The 17,075-nt window shown below is 50.5% G+C and overlaps 1 protein-coding gene across 3 annotated transcripts in view; it reads right to left on the minus strand.

Annotated features, from left to right (window-relative positions):
* The window catches only part of LOC119394526 (transmembrane protein 50A), a 169,750-nt gene that overhangs the window by 71,715 nt on the left and 80,960 nt on the right, over positions 1–17,075 (minus strand). For all 3 annotated transcript variants that reach the window (XM_037661852.2, XM_049415809.1, XM_037661853.2), the window contains exons 2-3: positions 14,086–14,198; positions 13,941–14,008 (exon numbers count right to left, since the gene is read on the minus strand). In XM_037661852.2, the coding sequence (XP_037517780.1) occupies positions 13,941–14,008; positions 14,086–14,198 (181 nt within the window). The remainder of the gene's footprint in view (positions 1–13,940; positions 14,009–14,085; positions 14,199–17,075) is intronic.

Below are 17,075 nucleotides of genomic sequence, written 5' to 3' on the forward strand. Positions count from 1 at the left end.
TCTCTGTGACGTGTCGCTGACTATTTGCAATATTTTTGTTCTTTGCAGGGGTGAACTTATTTGCATGCCGAAATTTAGACATGTGTTTTAGTTCACCTTGCACGTATTTGCGATGTGCGTGCGTCTTCACCCTCACTGTCACGTGTGACTATTTGCAATATTTTTGTGCTTTGCAGGATTCAGCCGTTGTCCACAACGAGCGTATAATGCCTGTCATCTATCGCTTCCGTTGGAGCAGCTGCACAAAAAGGACTGAACAGGATATGACAACGCGGCTGGACCTGTATTGGACATATTGCAGTGAATTCAATGAAAGAAAGCAGAAACTTCATATGTATCTAGAAAAATAAAACATTTAATTGTCTCACTTTTGTCTTTGACTGCGAAAGCAGTGACACACGCATGACTAAATATTTTTTCGCGTGTTCTCTTCCGCGGCATTTGTTGCTCACTGCGGAAAGAAACACGCGAAAAAAGTATTAAGCCTTGCGGAGAGTAACTGTAGAAAATTATCCCTGGGGATAAAAAGTTCATCCGAATGGAGTATTTGAGTGGGCCGACCGTTCGTCCAGCGAGGTGCAACTGCAAGTACTAACGGTTGCCCGGTAAGGTGTAAATGTGAGGACCAAATGTTAGTCCACTGAGGTGATCAGTGGGGACTAACTGTTAGACCAGGTGCCGTTAGTACTTAAAGGGATTATTGCTTGTGGCAGCCTCATTAGTCTGCAAAGGGACGAACGACACATCCTTTTAACACCCTTTTGCTTCAAAGTGTGTCAACGATTATCCATTTGTTGTCGGAGGATGACGCAGGAAATGGACCGAAGATCCATTCCCTCTTGCTGGAACGGCACTGGAGGCGGATCCAAAGGCTGGAGGAAGCCAGCGGGCTTGACGGGTGGAAATTTACGCCTCTGACAGTCACGACAGGTCCTGACAGCGCTGAACTGACGCATATAGCTGTGGCCAGAAGTATTTTTGGCATATGCGCGCTAATGTCCTCACAAAGCCTAAGTGACCGGCAGAGGGGTCATCGCGGCACGCCTGCAAAACTTCTCCACGTAGTGCCGTCGGAACGACGAGGAGAAAAGTTTCCTGGCTCTTCTCGAGATTTCTTTTGTGGAGAACATTGTTCCGCAGGCAATAAGATGTCAGTCCTCGTGAGAGCGGGCGTGGGACGACAACGTAAGCTCCCTGAAGATAGCGGATGACAGGGAGCAGTTCAGTGTACTCACGTTGATGTTCAGCATCCGCACCACATCGACGAAGCCGAGAAACGGCAATCCTTCTTCCATGTCAGATGATGTCAAGGGAATAGGGGTACGCGATAGGCCGTCAGCATCGGTATGCTTATGTCCGGATCGGTAGACGACAGTTATGTCGTACTCTTGAAGACTAAGGCTCCAACAAGCGAGGTGGCCTGATGGATCTCGTAGATTGGCAAGCCAACAAAGCGAATGGTGATCACTGACCGCTCGATACGGCCGACCATATAGATGGGATCGAAACTTGCTGATGGCCCAAACGACTGCTAAGCACTCTTTTAGGAGCTGGCTTGCCAGGTTCTGAAGCTGGGGCGAAGTCCCGCGCCGTAACTGTAACCTTAGTTCCAGAGGCGACCGCTACAGGTGCAGCTCGCGCGAAAGAGGAGTCTTCTTCCTCTTGTTCTTCGAGCGCCTTGATGATATAAAACATAGCGAACTGTAGCATGCGGCGCTCGCTCTACTCCGGCGCGTGCTCTAGTTTGATAGGAGACCGCTAGAGGGCCACAACTGCGCGCTTCCTCTCTTTCGACAGTCGTCAGTCCGTGCGCTTCGATACTAATAACATGAACGAAGAAGACAAGGCGGCGGAGCAGAGGGCTCGCAATCAATCAATCAATCAATCAATCAATCAATCAATCAATCAAATTTTATTAGTCTTGTCAAAAATATAGTACACTGCAGGTAAATATGCAGGAGGAGGTCCCAAGGTTACACACCGCAAGCGGGACCTCCAAGGCAGCAGCATCGCGGGCTCGCCACCAAGACTCTGCGTTGAGAGCTCGCGAGGCCGCAGATATACGTCAGCGCCGTGCGGACCTCGAGATACAAGCCCGCGAAGCGCAAGCGGCGGCAAGAGAACCTCGAAGAGGTACGGGCGCGGGATGCAGCGGCCAAGCGCCGAAAGCGGCCGCTACCTGAAGTTGGTGGCGCCGACGCGCGCTTCAAGCGCAATTTCCTCGACCACACGTTCGGCCACAGCTGCAAGGTCTGCGAACGCTTGTGGTTCGAGAACAACCTGACCACAATCGCTACTATAACAACGTGTCACGTCTTTATATGACATTAGAGGAATTGTACGGGGCATTCACGGTTTACCCGATTATCTCCGAGCCAGCTCCTCAATCATCATTCACTTCGTGGACATGGCGTGATTTCTTTCGGTGGTAGAGTATTTAGCTTCTGCTTTTGTGAGATTGCGGCTGGCGTAAGCGACCACACGTTCTGCGCCGTCCTGCCATTGAACTAGAATGGCTCCGAGCCCTAGGTTGCTGGCGTCCGTGTGAACCTCAGTTTCCGCAGTGTCGTCAAAATGTGTCAGCAATGGAGCTGTTTGGAGTCGCTTGCGTGACTGAACGAAGGTGGGTTGTTGCTCATCCGTCCACACGAAGGGTACATCTTGTCGCGTTAGTCTCGTTAGAGGTACCGTAATTTTGAAAAATCCTCCAACGAAACCGTGGTAGTACGCGCAGAGGACAAGGAACCGCTGAACAGCCTTCTTATCTCCAGGACGAGGAAACTCGGCAACGGCAGTCAGCTTGTCTGGGTCTGGTCGAACACCGTCAGGGTCACCACGTGGCTAGAAACTTCCTGGTAGCCAAAGTAGCATTTTTCGGGCTTGATAGTGAGGTTTGTCTTGCGTATTGCTGTGAGTACGCTTTTTAGCAGTGTGAGATGTTCGTCGAACGCGCTTGAGAACACAACGACGTCGTCCAGGTATACAAGACACGTCTGCTACTTGCGATCAGCGAGCACAGTGCCTATCATTCGTTGAAATGTGGCGGGAGCGGAACAGAGACCAAAAGGCAGTACTTTAAATTCGTACAGCCCGTCGGTAGTCACGAACGCGGTTTTCGCACGGTCGCCCTCGTCGGTAGGCTGGCAACTGTAGTGACCAGCCTACCTCGCGTCAATATTACACACGCTTCGTCAATCCAGCTTCAAAGCCTCTAGCCAGTTGCTGCCCAACAACAAGGTGTCATAATTTTGTGGCGTTCGGACTACAATTAACCGTAAGGTCGCGGTTTGCCCCTAGTCCTTTACGCGCACCGCCAACTTGCCGGCACTTGCCAGCGCGGCACCTCTATGCGTTTTTAACCGTAAAGTACATGCTAATAGGCAAGTTAATAATAACCTCGTAAAGTACAGCTTTCTAGGGGTACATATGACCAATACTGTCTGTACGTCTTTTCTGGCACAATAGACACAGATGCTCCGGTATGAGCCTGCATTGCGATATTGCTCCCTGCTACATTAACCTTCGCAACGTACCCACCGTCTCAAACATGAAAAATATGATGCTGCGAGACGCAGTTCTCCCCACTTTTACCGTTCGAGTCACCGGAATTTTGTAAGCCAGTCTTCTATACAAGACAGTGCACCGAACGTGGCGTTGTTCTGCAGAGCCTTGCCAGGTGTCCCATCTTTTTGCAGGCACGGCATCGATGTTTGCGAAGGGAGCAGGTGGCGGCGTCATGCATTGCTCCGCACCTGCAACAGTCCATTGATTCGGCATGACTCCCCGGGTTTTTGCTCGCGACCCTTCTCGTACTTGTGGTTCGTTGTTAGTCTTGCTGGATCAGGCTCACATCACCGTCTTCTTTAGGATGAATTTTTTTCGTTTCTGTGCGAGCGAATTCCTCGCTTTTCGCCTGTCATAGGCAGCTTGAAACGTCAGGGTACTCTTCTTAAGCAGCTTTGCTTCCACTGTTTCATCTCGCAGTCCGGCCACATAGGCCCGTAGTCAAGAATTTTTTTCTGGGTGGGGGGAGAGGAGGCATTTGCTGAAGGCCTTGACTATTTTATAAAAAAAACTGCTATTTTCATTATTTATTTTCGGTAAAACACCCCCTTTCATCAGAACACCAGGTGGGGGGGGGGGAGGCTAGGGCTACGGGCCCGAATCCCGTAAAGCACCATCCCATCCAACAAGTGCCCGAACTTGCAGGATCCAGCTAGCCTTTTTAGTTCTAATGCAAACGCAGCAACTGGTTCATTTTCTAGCTGCGACCGACGGCTGAACCAGAATCTTTCCGCTGTCATTAAAGGCTTCAGAGAATAGCACCCTTTCAGTATCTGGAGCAGTTCGTCATACTTTTTTCTTCCGGCTTGGTCGGGGCCAACGAATTCTTCAACGAGCGGTAAGGCTGTTTTCCAATGGCGGTGACTCCTAGCTTCAGTCACCACTATGGACTGATACGTTCAAGTCTTCGCTGACCTGGGTGGCCCGGATGTAGTTTGTGTTTAAAGCGTTCCGCATAAGACTCGAAGTCTTCGTCTCCCTTCTACGTGAACGGCCTAAACCGGCCAAAGGAAGCCACGTCGTGGTAATCCGCACAGACACTTTCCGCTCCTAGAATACTGAAGCCGTGACCTGGGCTACCGCTGAAGCCCGGCTATCGTGCTCGAGCTGATCCCATCCTCGTCGCTACTGTAAAATTGAAGGACCCTTTGTAAATTCCAAAGTGCGTTCGGCGAAGGCCCGTGGCCATTCGACTGACAACGCCATGGCCGCCGACGGACGCCGCTGCTGAATGCCGCCGCCGTGTTGCGCAACAGTTGCGCAACGCGCGTTGGCAGGAGCAACGCGCAAATGTTGCTATGCGCCGCTACGGTCCCTAATTCTAGGGACCGTAGCGCCGCTGTCCAATGGCCAACGATAAAAAGCAATATCCGCATTTGGCAGTGGAACTGCAGGGGGTACGCTGGTAAAAGAGCACTCTTGCAGCAGTACTTTAGAACAATAACGGACAAACCTCATATTATAGCACTTCAAGAGACTTTAGCCTCTGCAGCGTCCCTCGCTGGCTACCGTGCAGTTCCTGGGCAGTCAGGAGGACGAGGTGTCTGCACACTTATAAGTAAGAAGCTAACACACCTCGTCCACGACCTGAAACTGATCAGCTGCAAGGTAGAACATGTAATGGCGGAGATTTTGCTTGACACACCACGGCGCAATCAACGTAAAAACAGTGTATTTGTGTTAAACGTTTATAGTAATCCCAAGCACAGGCGCCAGCAGTTCAAGACGTTGCTCGAGAAGGCAGTGGAATTAGCTGGTCCTCGCCCTCTCGTCGTAGTCGGTGACTTCAATGCACCACACGGCTTATGGGGATACGTATATGACACGAGCAAGGGTCGGGACCTTTGGCAGGACGCCAACGAACTAGACCTAACCCTAATAACTGATAAGGCTTTCCCTACGCGGATAGGCAACTCGGTGACCAGAGACACGACGCCAGACCTCGCTTTCATCAAGAATGTTGAAAACCATGCGTGGACCAACACCGCTATGGACTTTGGCAGCGACCACTACGTCCTGCAGACCTCTATAGAGGTGGATCGTAGCAGAGTCCGAGAGTTCACGGTGGTTGACTGGGATCTTTTTCGCAACATCCGTACTACAAGGCCCGGTGCTCCCGACAACTTCGAGGAATGGTGCGAGGACATCCGCAGAGATATCGCCACTGCCACCAAGAAGATAACATCAGACTTAAATGTGGAGAAGATGGACAGCAGGCTTGCCCACCTGCTGGAAGCCAAGGATGCTCTAATGCGTCGATGGAAGGAGCAGATGCACAACCGTAGGCTGCGGCAAAAAATATCAAAGTTGAACAAGGAAATCGGAGAACATTGCGACACATTGTGCAAACAGCAGTGGGACGAGCTCTGTGAGTCCGTCGATGGGCAAATCAGAAACGGCAAGTCATGGCACCTTCTGAAGCATCTCTTGGACGAGCACAGCACTAAGGCCAACCAAAGGCACACCCTAGCCCGTGCCCTGCATGAGGCCACCAAAGAACAGGTGGTTGAAGAACTCGTTGCCTGGTTAGTATCCAAGTACCTACCAGTCGAACGAGAGGGCGAAGACGGCGTGTTCCCGGACTATGGTGGCCCCCCTCTTCCAGAACTGGACGAAGACTTTTCAGAGATCGAAATTAGGCGAGTGATTCAAACGCTAAATCGCAAGTCGGCTCCAGGGCCGGACGGGATCACAAACAGAGCCCTCAGAAACCTCGACGACGCATCCATAGAACGCCTAACTGCTTTCATCAACGAAGCATGGAAAACGGGTAAGGTCCCTGAGGAATGGAAGCTAGCCGATACCGTACTAATCCCCAAGCCAGGAAAGTCGCCTAGCGTCGAGAACCTTCGCCCCATCTCCCTTACGTCCTGTGTGGGTAAGGTGGCAGAGCACGCGATTCTCAACAGACTTAACGACTACCTGGAGGGAAACGACATTTATACGCATAATATGATCGGTTTTCGCGCCGGCCTTTCAACGCAGGATGCAATGATGCTCATTAAACACCAAGTCATCGATGGTTACTCCAGAGATACCAAGGCTCTTCTTGGCCTAGACCTGGAGAAGGCCTTTGACAACATCAAGCACGAATTCATCCTGAAGACGGTGGCGAACCTCGAGCTTGGGCCCAGGCTGTACAACTACATCAGGTCCTTCCTGTCTGGGAGAAAAGCGAGGCTGCGCATCGGGAACTTTTTCTCCGAAGACGTACCGCTTGGACATCGAGGCACGCCCCAGGGATCTGTGATTTCTCCGGTGCTATTCAATCTCTGCATGATTGGACTGTCTAAAAGACTGGCTAGTGTGGACGGCATCAAGCATACCATCTACGCCGACGACATCACGATTTGGTGCGTCGGCGGCAGCGAAGGCCGGGTGCAAGATGCCATGCAAGAGGCAGTAGTCGAGGTGGAAGAGTATCTGCGCCCAACGGGACTCAGATGCTCACCCGCAAAGTCGGAGCTCCTGCTCTACAGGAAGGAACGGGGCTCCCGACCCAAGGGATGGAAACCCGTCGAAGAAAGTAACATACACGTTTACGCCAGTGATGGGGAGGAAATCCCGAGGGTAGGCACCATCAGGATTCTCGGCATGTTTATCGAAGCGAAGGGCGGCAACGGCACCGCTATGCGGAAGATCGTCGCCAAGACTGACAACGCTTTTCGACTCGTCAAAAGGATCTCCGGGAGACACAGAGGCCTTAAGGAGGACAATTTGTTAAGACTCATTAATGCGTTCGTGCTCTGCCACTTTACCTACACCGTTGCCATGCACAACTGGCTCAGGTCGGAGTGGGACAAGCTCGATGTTGTTATCAGGAAGATCGTCAAGAAAGCATTGGGGCTTCCAGTACGCACACACACCGAGAATCTACTCGCACTCGGCGTGCACAACTCTGCGGCCGAGATAGCGGAAGCGCAGCAACGATCGCAGCTAGCTAGATTGTCCACGACGACGGCCGGTCGGCGCATACTTAACGAACTCGGTTTCAACCCAATGCAAGTGGAAACAAATAGCGTGCGCATATCGAGACATGTACAAGAAAACATCACTGTTGCTCCAATCCCCCGCAACACACACCCTGTACACAATGAGGGACGTCGTCGGGCGAGGGCGACAGCTCTATTGAAGCAACTGGGAAAGGGTGGTACAAGTGCAAGTTTCGTCGACGCTGCAGCATATCGAGACGGTAAAAAGTTCGCAGCGGTAGTCGTCGACCAGACCGGCTCAACTACGAACTGCTCCACGGTACGCACAACGAACCCGCAGGTGGCCGAACAAGTGGCCATTGCCCTCGCTCTGCTAAATGATCGATGTGAAGAGGTGTACAGCGACTCAAAGGCGGCAGTCAGAGCCTTCCAAACGGGCCGTATATCTACACAGGCCGCCAGGATCTTGAACAGCTCCACCAGAGATGGGATGGTCCCTCACACCATTTACTGGTTCCCCGCACATATCGGCTCAGTAAAGGGCGTTGCCCTGAACCCGAATGAGTCAGCCCACACAGCAGCGCGCGCGCTCACCGACCGCGCTGCTCTCGACATGGGCGATGGCTCCAGCGCCGACAACGCAGGGCATAAGGACACTCCAACCACACACAACGAGATCACCAAGTATTATTACATGGCGAGGCGGGCTTTCCCGATCCCACATTCAAAACTCAATCGAGCACAGGCAGTCTCGTTGCGCTTACTTCAAACCCATTCGTACCCATCTTTAGCACACTTAAATGAAATTTATCCACACAAATTCCCCGATGCCGCCTGCACCGCTTGCGGGCAGGCCGCTACGTTAGCGCACATGCTTTGGGAGTGCGGGTCGCTCGGCCCGACTTACAGCAAGGCCGAGTGGGATGCGCTTTTGCGCAGCCCAAACCTACAGGACCAAATCCTGGCCGTCCAGTGCGCCCGCGACAGGGCCGTTAGGCTAGACCTGCCGGTCCCAACGTGGGAGTAGCCGGGTGGCGCGGGGCAACCTCTGCGTCTGCACTGGACTCTCAATAAAGTTGTACTCTCTCTCTCTCTCTCTCTCTCACGTGATTGCTGAGAGTGTGAGGGGGAGAGGGCACAGTTGGCACCGTTCCAGGGCACGGACGGACGCCGCGAGTATGAGACATTAAAGGCTTTCGCATTAATATCTTCATCACTCGGCCGCCTACTTGCCAACACGTTTCTTGCAACTTGCAATACAACGGAATGAACCGCGACGGACACACACGGCGGTCTTATAAGCTAACAGAGAAACTAAACAGTATGTCAGAGACCACACACGTGCGTCTTATCTTAGGTAGAAGGAAAGAAGATGACTGTTAAGGGCTCGTTTTCCTTTGTTAAACACAATATTAATGAGAACTAACAGACAATAAACCTTATGCAAAATTGCTGCCATCTGTCGGACGTTTGACGAAGGTATCGATTCGGCGTCATGTTGGAGGCTTGTGTTCGAATCGTATTGCTGCCGCTGCTATTTCTCCTTGTTTGTGTCTGCTTTGATAGTCGGCAATCGGGGCATAAAAACATCAGACGAGCCTGTACACGTTACCGGCATTTTTTAGTTTTCACGATGATAATTATTATGTGTGAAGAACTGCCTCGCAACGAGAAGAAAGTACAAGTTTGTCACCGAGTCACATGTAAGCCTGTCGTCGTTGAGAATGAAGCTTTGCGTTTGTCATAAATTTTGTCTGTTTTCAGTGTAGCGAATGAAGCTGTACACGTTACCGGCATTTTTTAGTTTTCACGCTGATAATTATTATGTGTGAAGAACTGCCTCGCAACGAGAAGAAAGTACAAGTTTGTCACCGAGTCACATGTAAGCCTGTCGTCGTTGAGAATGAAGCTTTGCGTTTGTCATAAATTTTGTCTGTTTTCAGTGTAGCGAATGAAGCTGTACACGTTACCGGCATTTTTTAGTTTTCACGCTGATAATTATTATGTGTGAAGAACTGCCTCGCAACGAGAAGAAAGTACAAGTTTGTCACCGAGTCACATGTAAGCCTGTCGTCGTTGAGAATGAAGCTTTGCGTTTGTCATAAATTTTGTCTGTTTTCAGTGTAGCGAATGAAGCTGTACACGTTACCGGCATTTTTTAGTTTTCACGCTGATAATTATTATGTGTGAAGAACTGCCTCGCAACGAGAAGAAAGTACAAGTTTGTCACCGAGTCACATGTAAGCCTGTCGTCGTTGAGAATGAAGCTTTGCGCTTGGTCATAAATTTTGTCTGTTTTCAGTGTAGCGAATGAAGCTGTACACGTTACCGGCATTTTTTAGTTTTCACGCTGATAATTATTATGTGTGAAGAACTGCCTCGCAACGAGAAGAAAGTACAAGTTTGTCACCGAGTCACATGTAAGCCTGTCGTCGTTGAGAATGAAGCTTTGCGTTTGTCATAAATTTTGTCTGTTTTCAGTGTAGCGAATGAAGCTGTACACGTTACCGGCATTTTTTAGTTTTCACGCTGATAATTATTATGTGTGAAGAACTGCCTCGCAACGAGAAGAAAGTACAAGTTTGTCACCGAGTCACATGTAAGCCTGTCGTCGTTGAGAATGAAGTTTTGCGTTTGTCATAAATTTTGTCTGTTTTCAGTGTAGCGAATGAAGCGTTGTTAGCTATCGGAATACCATGCGTGTAGTGTAGGATGGTTGGGAGGAGGCATTAGCTCGCGACGCGGCTAGGCACAGCGATGACGGTAAGAGAGTGCTGTTGACGTATTTCAAAGAGTATTTGATAAGGGACTGCCTACGTCGACCTAATGTATTGCGTATCTTACTTTAAATAAAACGTTGTCCTGTTTCTTATTTTTGAAACAAGAAATATTTCGCTGCTGTAGTCACCGACGTGTGTTTTGCCTAGAATGGTCCGCTTCTCACGCACGTGACAAGTGAACATGAAAAACGTTAGTTGCTCCAAGAAGTAGGCGCCGATTAGCTGGTATTTGATCGAATATCCTTCCCACATGTACTCGTAAATAACACGATCCGCCAAGGATATTCGCGTTCACATCGTCGCTTTCGGGGCCTAATGACGCCTTACAAGTTCAACCCGTTGCAGCAAGGCATTTTTGCGTCGCCGACTGAACGCTTGTGAAAGCACTTCAGCACGTAACCAACGGTAGCGCACCGAATGGCGTAGCCAGAGGGGGGGGGGGGGCCGGGCCCGTGACCACCCCCGATTTTCTGGGGCGTAGCTCCTCTTAGTCTAACCTTGTCACGTCTCCGTTGTCCGGCGTATCTCCCGGCAGCCGGCAGTAAACGGCAGTATCTGTCCGGTGGTGGTGTGACCACCCTTACTGCGCATGCGCATACCCTCTCCACACACCTCCTCTCCACTCCCCCTCACCATTCCCCATGTCCTCTACCCCTCTCCCCTTTCCCTCTCCCCTCCCCCTCTCCACTTCCCCTCTCCCATAACCAGTCTTAAAAACGGAGGGGGCGTGCACACATGAAGGCTCCCTAAAGACAATGTGCTGCGACAGTACGTGATATGTATCACCCTCTCCTCTCCTACGCTTCCCCCTCTTTCTCCTCTCCTACGGTCCCCCCCCCCTATCTTGCCTCGCGGCGCAGCGGCGCCGACGCAGGCAGCGTCGCGGCAGCGTCTTGATTGAAAAAACCGACCGCTCGCGCTGCACAACCGTTCACTGACCACCCCGTATATATAGGCACTGGATTTTGACCTCCAAGGTAGTGCGTGCGTGCGATTGCTCCTGTGCGTGATTAAACAATGAAAATTCACAGCGTACATGTAAAATTAAAGTGAGCTGCAAGTCGTCATAACTCTCATCGAACCTTTAGTATAAACGCGCCCGATCTCACGTCGGTGATGATGTACTGGGCAGAATTCACGGAAGATTCACGGTTTACCGATGAACCTCCGCAGCTTCGCCCACTCATCATCATTCACTCCGTGGATATGCTGTGATTTTTTTTTTTGCCATGGCATACAGAGCACAAAATGACACTCGACCACATCTGCCTGCCCGGCCCCCACATCAGATCAAGGAGGTGCCCCCCCCCCCCTGAGAAAAATTTCTGCCTACGCCCCTAAGCGCACCCACGGTCGAATGTAACACATCTGCGTGAACAGCATTTCTTTCAGTTTCATACAAAAGGTTCCACACACAAGCGTCTTAAAATTTCATAGCACACAGGGGTGGATACAGGATTTTTCCGAGGGGGGATCATGCAGCGTCAGCTAGGAGAACCTGATATGTGCTCTTCTAGGGGTACAAATAAAAAAGAAAGTGGGGGCGAGTCAGGTGATCCAGGCCACCCCTCTGAATTAGGCAGTAATAGCGCATGAAATGCTTGAAAAATACGCATAGGGAATCAGTACACGCGCAAAGCACCCCACCAAATAAATGCTACCTTGTTAAACTTCACAGTCACAAACAAACTACGAGCATCACCCTCCAGCACAAATGCTATCGCAATGTGATAAACAAAGTAATGGTGTCACCAACTGCGCAGGCATGCGCGAGTAGCCGCGATGCAGCTTTGGAGCGCGCACACGAAGCCGGTTTGTCTATGCCTGCAAGTACACGGCGCGAAAACTGTCTCGTTCCGGCACGACACGAAAGAGTGTTCTCTGATGAGGGCCGATGCTGTCACATACCGCATCTATTAAGAACGGCGAATGCAAACACGGCTTCAGTCGTGAGCAGTAGGCGGAGCAACGGAACGATCTGTCGCGTCTCGTCGGCCGCAAGGAAATCTAATAACATATGGAGGCTAGTTTCCTGCAAACTTTTCAGCATTCCAATTTCCTCAATCTCAGCTACATGGCACACGAAAATATGTCGGCATTGCCGTTCCCATCAGCCGCCACACGTCGATACGTACGCTCCGTGTGTGCACATGCGGAGCGCGCTTAGCCTTCAACATGGCGGAAACGCGCACGGCGGCCGCTACGTGGCAGCAGATTTTGCATAAGGTCTATAATGCCAAGGAAAGTATAGGGGATGTTATTTGTAGTAATTAGGATAGAAATGTGAAGAAAGTAAAGTGTACGAAAAGACAACTTGCCGCCGGCAGGGACCGATCGGCGCTAACACTCCTAGGTTTAATGCACATATATATATATACCCCATAGAGTGGACGGGAGGATGACCGCCGCCATAGCTCAGTGGTAGAGCATCGGACGCGTTAAGGGCGAGACAGACGGTACGATTTTTCATGCGATTCGACGTCCGACACGGCGGAGGGGAAACCGGAATGGTGACCTTTCATAGCATCGTACAGCCACCATTCCCTCTCCCCCACCGCGGCGTCGGCCGTCGGATCGCATGGAAAATCGGACCGTCTGTCCCCCGCTTTATTCGAAGGTCGCAGGTTCGGTACCTGCCGGCGGCAAGTTATCTTTTCGTCCACTTTACATTCTTCACATATATATCCTAACTATTATCTTTTCGTCCACTTTACATCCCCTACGCTTTCCTTGGCATTATTGTCTGTTAATAGTTATGAGAACCATCTTAGGTAGGACAACCCAATCTTACAGAGACGTCAGAGCGCCACTAACACACGTTTTATCTTAGGCGGAATGACAACATATATATTGCTAGGGTTCCCAGATTTCATTCCCCGATGACCATGAAACAGAAGTGAGAAACATTTTAGCGGCACGGCTTTAATTACGTGCTTTGCGACGCTTGAAACGAGCTACCAGCAGCGTTACCGGAAGAGACGGCGTCCGCCGACGAAACGCCGCATTTTCTCGCTACCGATTGGCCTACAGACGTCACGAGCCTCAGCAGAGAGAAGAGTTGTGTACGGGCTAGTTGGAACATACTGGATGATAAAGGGAGCGCTGCTAAGTTCAAAAGACAGAAAACAGGGACGTCACAGACGAAGCGCTTTGTCTGTCCATGTTTTCTGTCTTTTGAACTTAGCAGCGCTGCCTTTATCATTCAGCAGAGAGCGCATTTTGCCGTTGAGCCGACTTGTACACCTGAAGCTGCGTCGGCACCGTGCATGGAATTGTGGCTTACTCGGGACGAACGCGCGAGCGCTATTTAGTGGGATAATTCTTGGTCTGTGGTTGTGACCTCGGCTGCCTAAGATCAAGCTGCACGTGTTTTGACGAGCCCGTGGTGCGATTGGCGGTGATAGACGCCCCCAATCCCGAGACTCTGGCGCAGTTTGGCGCGATTTCCGTCGGTATTATCAGGATGGCGCAGTAAATCCATTTCGGCGCACTTTGGCGCAGGAGCAGAATCACTAAATATAATTAACTTTTGCATTAAAACTGTAGTTTTTTTCTGAAGGGTGGCGACATACCTTTTGTTGCTGTTTTTCTTAAGACTCATAGGGTAGCTTAAGAAAGATAATGAATACATACAGAGTCTGCCAGTGTTGACGGCAACACTCACCCCTCTGGCCAATGCAGCCAGTTGTGTAAGAGTCACCTCGAATTTGGCCATTGGACACAGCGTTGATCCTGCAACAGCAAATTGGAGTACAGGTGGCAGCTGCAACAACGAGAGAGCATCCACGAATACTTCAGGGTGGACTTACATGAAAAGAGATAATGTGCTCATGACGCCGCAGACGTGGAAAGCACGGCTGAAATCAGCATTGGAAGGGTAGTGTGCAGCCACGTCGATGATAATCCACCAGCCAATGAAGAACTTGATCCACATGAAAAATAATACGTAAGATGCAAGGAGCAGAAGAAAAACAGCAGATATTTAAGTATAACACACTCTGGCTAACTGCTGACCGTGCGTGGAAGACAATGACAGACAACAACAATGCTTGTCAACCATGCCGATCCATCTGCCTCGAATCCCGAGGCATTAAGGACTTGAGAAGAGCGCACTGAAAGGATAATCGCCACCAGGGCCGTACCCAGGAATATTTTGCGGGGGGTGTTTGTGTGCAGAACGGCTAACTTTGGCAGCTGCTGGTCGCTGTGAAGGCGTGCAAGTATATTAGGGTCACCCGAAAAGTTAAAGCAGGAAAAAATTTCGGGGGGTGACAGAACCCCCTCACCCCCCCCCCCTTAGTTACGGCCCTGATCGCCACATAACTGAGAAAACAATGAAGCAGCTTAGATTGCAAGTTTCGTCTAAACGCTGCTCTCTTCATCACTTAGTCACCACCTTGATCACCAAAACACGTGCAATCGGACTATCAACACCCGCGATACAGGCAACAAGACAGCACAAATGAAAAATGGCCGGCTTCCAGCCACTGTAGTTGACAGTAGCTTTCTTTTAGAAACTTTCGCGCGTGCTGTTACGTCATCAAACCAGTAATCTTAATCTACACTGTAAGCAAAAGTTAGCCGAGATTAGGGTTTTTGCGGCTAATTACCTATGAAAGCTCCCTCGCTCCCAAAATTACTACCTTACGTTGGAGTAAAAGCGGCAGACAGTTTTACCACCACCTCTGAGGAACGTAGTAAAAGGATGTCATAATCCAATTTTACTATGCGGGGAGTTTTCAGTCACGCGATTTCTAACCACCGTTTGAGAGTTTATTACCATGTGACCTCAAGGTGCCCCCGCTCCCCCTGCTTCGGCGGCTTTTGTCCGCCGATGAGTGCCCCTTCCAGTTCCAGTGAAGGTATGCGAACACCACATTTTTTTTATTTTTTTCTTCCAAAGCTGGCATGGCATTGTCGCCCCTCTTTGTTTAGCGTCAGCCTACGCACTTTCACTGGAACTGCCGCTGCAGAAGCACAACGAGCGAGAAAAGCAGCCTGTGAACGAAAGCGTATGCTCGAAGAAAAAAAAAACATGGGTGATCCCTCCGTCATAGTGCTTATTGTGTAGTGATATATGACAGCTTGTACAATGTCAATTCGTGTTTGGAAGCTATAGCACCGTTTGACGTGGATGCACCCATGTTGACAGCATGTCTCTGTCGCGACGACTAACGCCCATGATCATGATTAAAGCGTTGTGGTAGCTGACGGTGTGAACATATATTTAGACACAGCGAATCGTGAATCCCGCGTAAGGATGATGTCAACAAGCTCATAATCAACACTGGTACTCGGTATGCACTTCTTCAAGGCGTCGTCAATTAAGGAGAGAAACGGCACGGTGTGCGCTTTCCAGTAATGGGTAGCCGACGCCTGTGCTCATGCATACACTAACACACACTGCGCTTCAGCAACACGGGAGGTAGAGGTTCGTAGCCTGAGCCGGAAACGCGTGCGTCCCGCTGGTTTCTGTCTCGCAGGCGCTGCTCTCGCTCCACCGAGGGACGACATTCGCCCGTCGAAATCGCGTCCTTTCTGCAACGCGTATTGCAGCAGTTTTGTTAGTCGGTGCTCTCGCAATTGAAGCAGTCGACGGCGGAGAAATCCCGTTGGTGCACGTGGAAGCTGCACTACTCCGATGAGCCGACGCACGCTAACACGAAGCCAAAGGCATAGAACGTAAGTGCGTCAAGGGTGCCTCGGCGACGCCAGCGCGGCCAGTCTACCTCTCTGGTATCGAGACGCTTTAACCACGACCTCCGATATCGCGTGCAATCTCGGAGTAAGCGCTAGTAACTGTCGATCGTGAAGCATTAGTTCTTTTCACATCTCACAGATGACGGCACTGCCCCGCTCCGCCCGCCGCGAAAGAGAGTGTGTGAAAGATATAAGGCGCGTTCGCGCCGCCTCTAGCATCTCCCGGCTTAGCTTAGTCGGTAGAGCGTCGTGGGTTCGAATCCCAGCGGGGTAGCGGGGTATCTTTTTCTTGGTATTTTTTTCTTTCTCACCCGCTGGCGTCCATTTTATCAACGTCATATCCGTGACGGATGTACTTGGTGGACCCTGGCATAAAACACTTTCGTGTTTAAAAAATTCGGCAGATCCCACGTACCGTTGGAGTCGATGTTATGCGAAGCATGCGGCGGGTAGGTGACTGTGGCGTAACTTTTTTTACTGAGCGACACGTTACAAAATGACGCTAAAGATTTGCATATATTTTATACGCACACATATATATGTTGAAGAGCCGCATATGTGTTATATAACCAGATGTTTACGGTTGGGTAACGCTGCCAATGTCAACGTGGGTATTGCTAACACCAGAAGCGGTAAACTGATATGTAGTGCTTATACGTGTCCCGACAACGCATGCACGTTTCACGAACCCCTGTGCATGTGTGCAAGAAGTTCTTGACAGTTCTTGAACAAGGGCATCGTCACCGTGATCAGTGGGTACCAGCAGCTGGTCATGACTTGTTATAGAATCCGGTCGTGATCGTGGTGACGAGGGGTCCATGTGTAGTGAAGTATGTCGTATAGTAGAGCTGTTGGAATTCGTGGATGCCTCGGTCATTTCGTCGACAAATTGTCTGTCGACAGAGCCGGCGACATGCCGGAACCTGAAGCCACCCTTCGCGTTGGTGAGGTATAGGCCGTCGAGGCTGGTAGGCCGGGATAGTGCTACATAGACCAACATCAGTCGATGCTGTTTGTCGTATTCATAGGCTACCTGGGCGTATGTGGCCTACGTAGCCTAGTCTCCAAAGCTGCTGTCAATCAATCTGGCATCATCCTC

This window comes from Rhipicephalus sanguineus, chromosome 5 (genome assembly GCF_013339695.2).
Source record: "Rhipicephalus sanguineus isolate Rsan-2018 chromosome 5, BIME_Rsan_1.4, whole genome shotgun sequence".
NCBI classification, from domain to species: domain Eukaryota; kingdom Metazoa; phylum Arthropoda; class Arachnida; order Ixodida; family Ixodidae; genus Rhipicephalus; species Rhipicephalus sanguineus.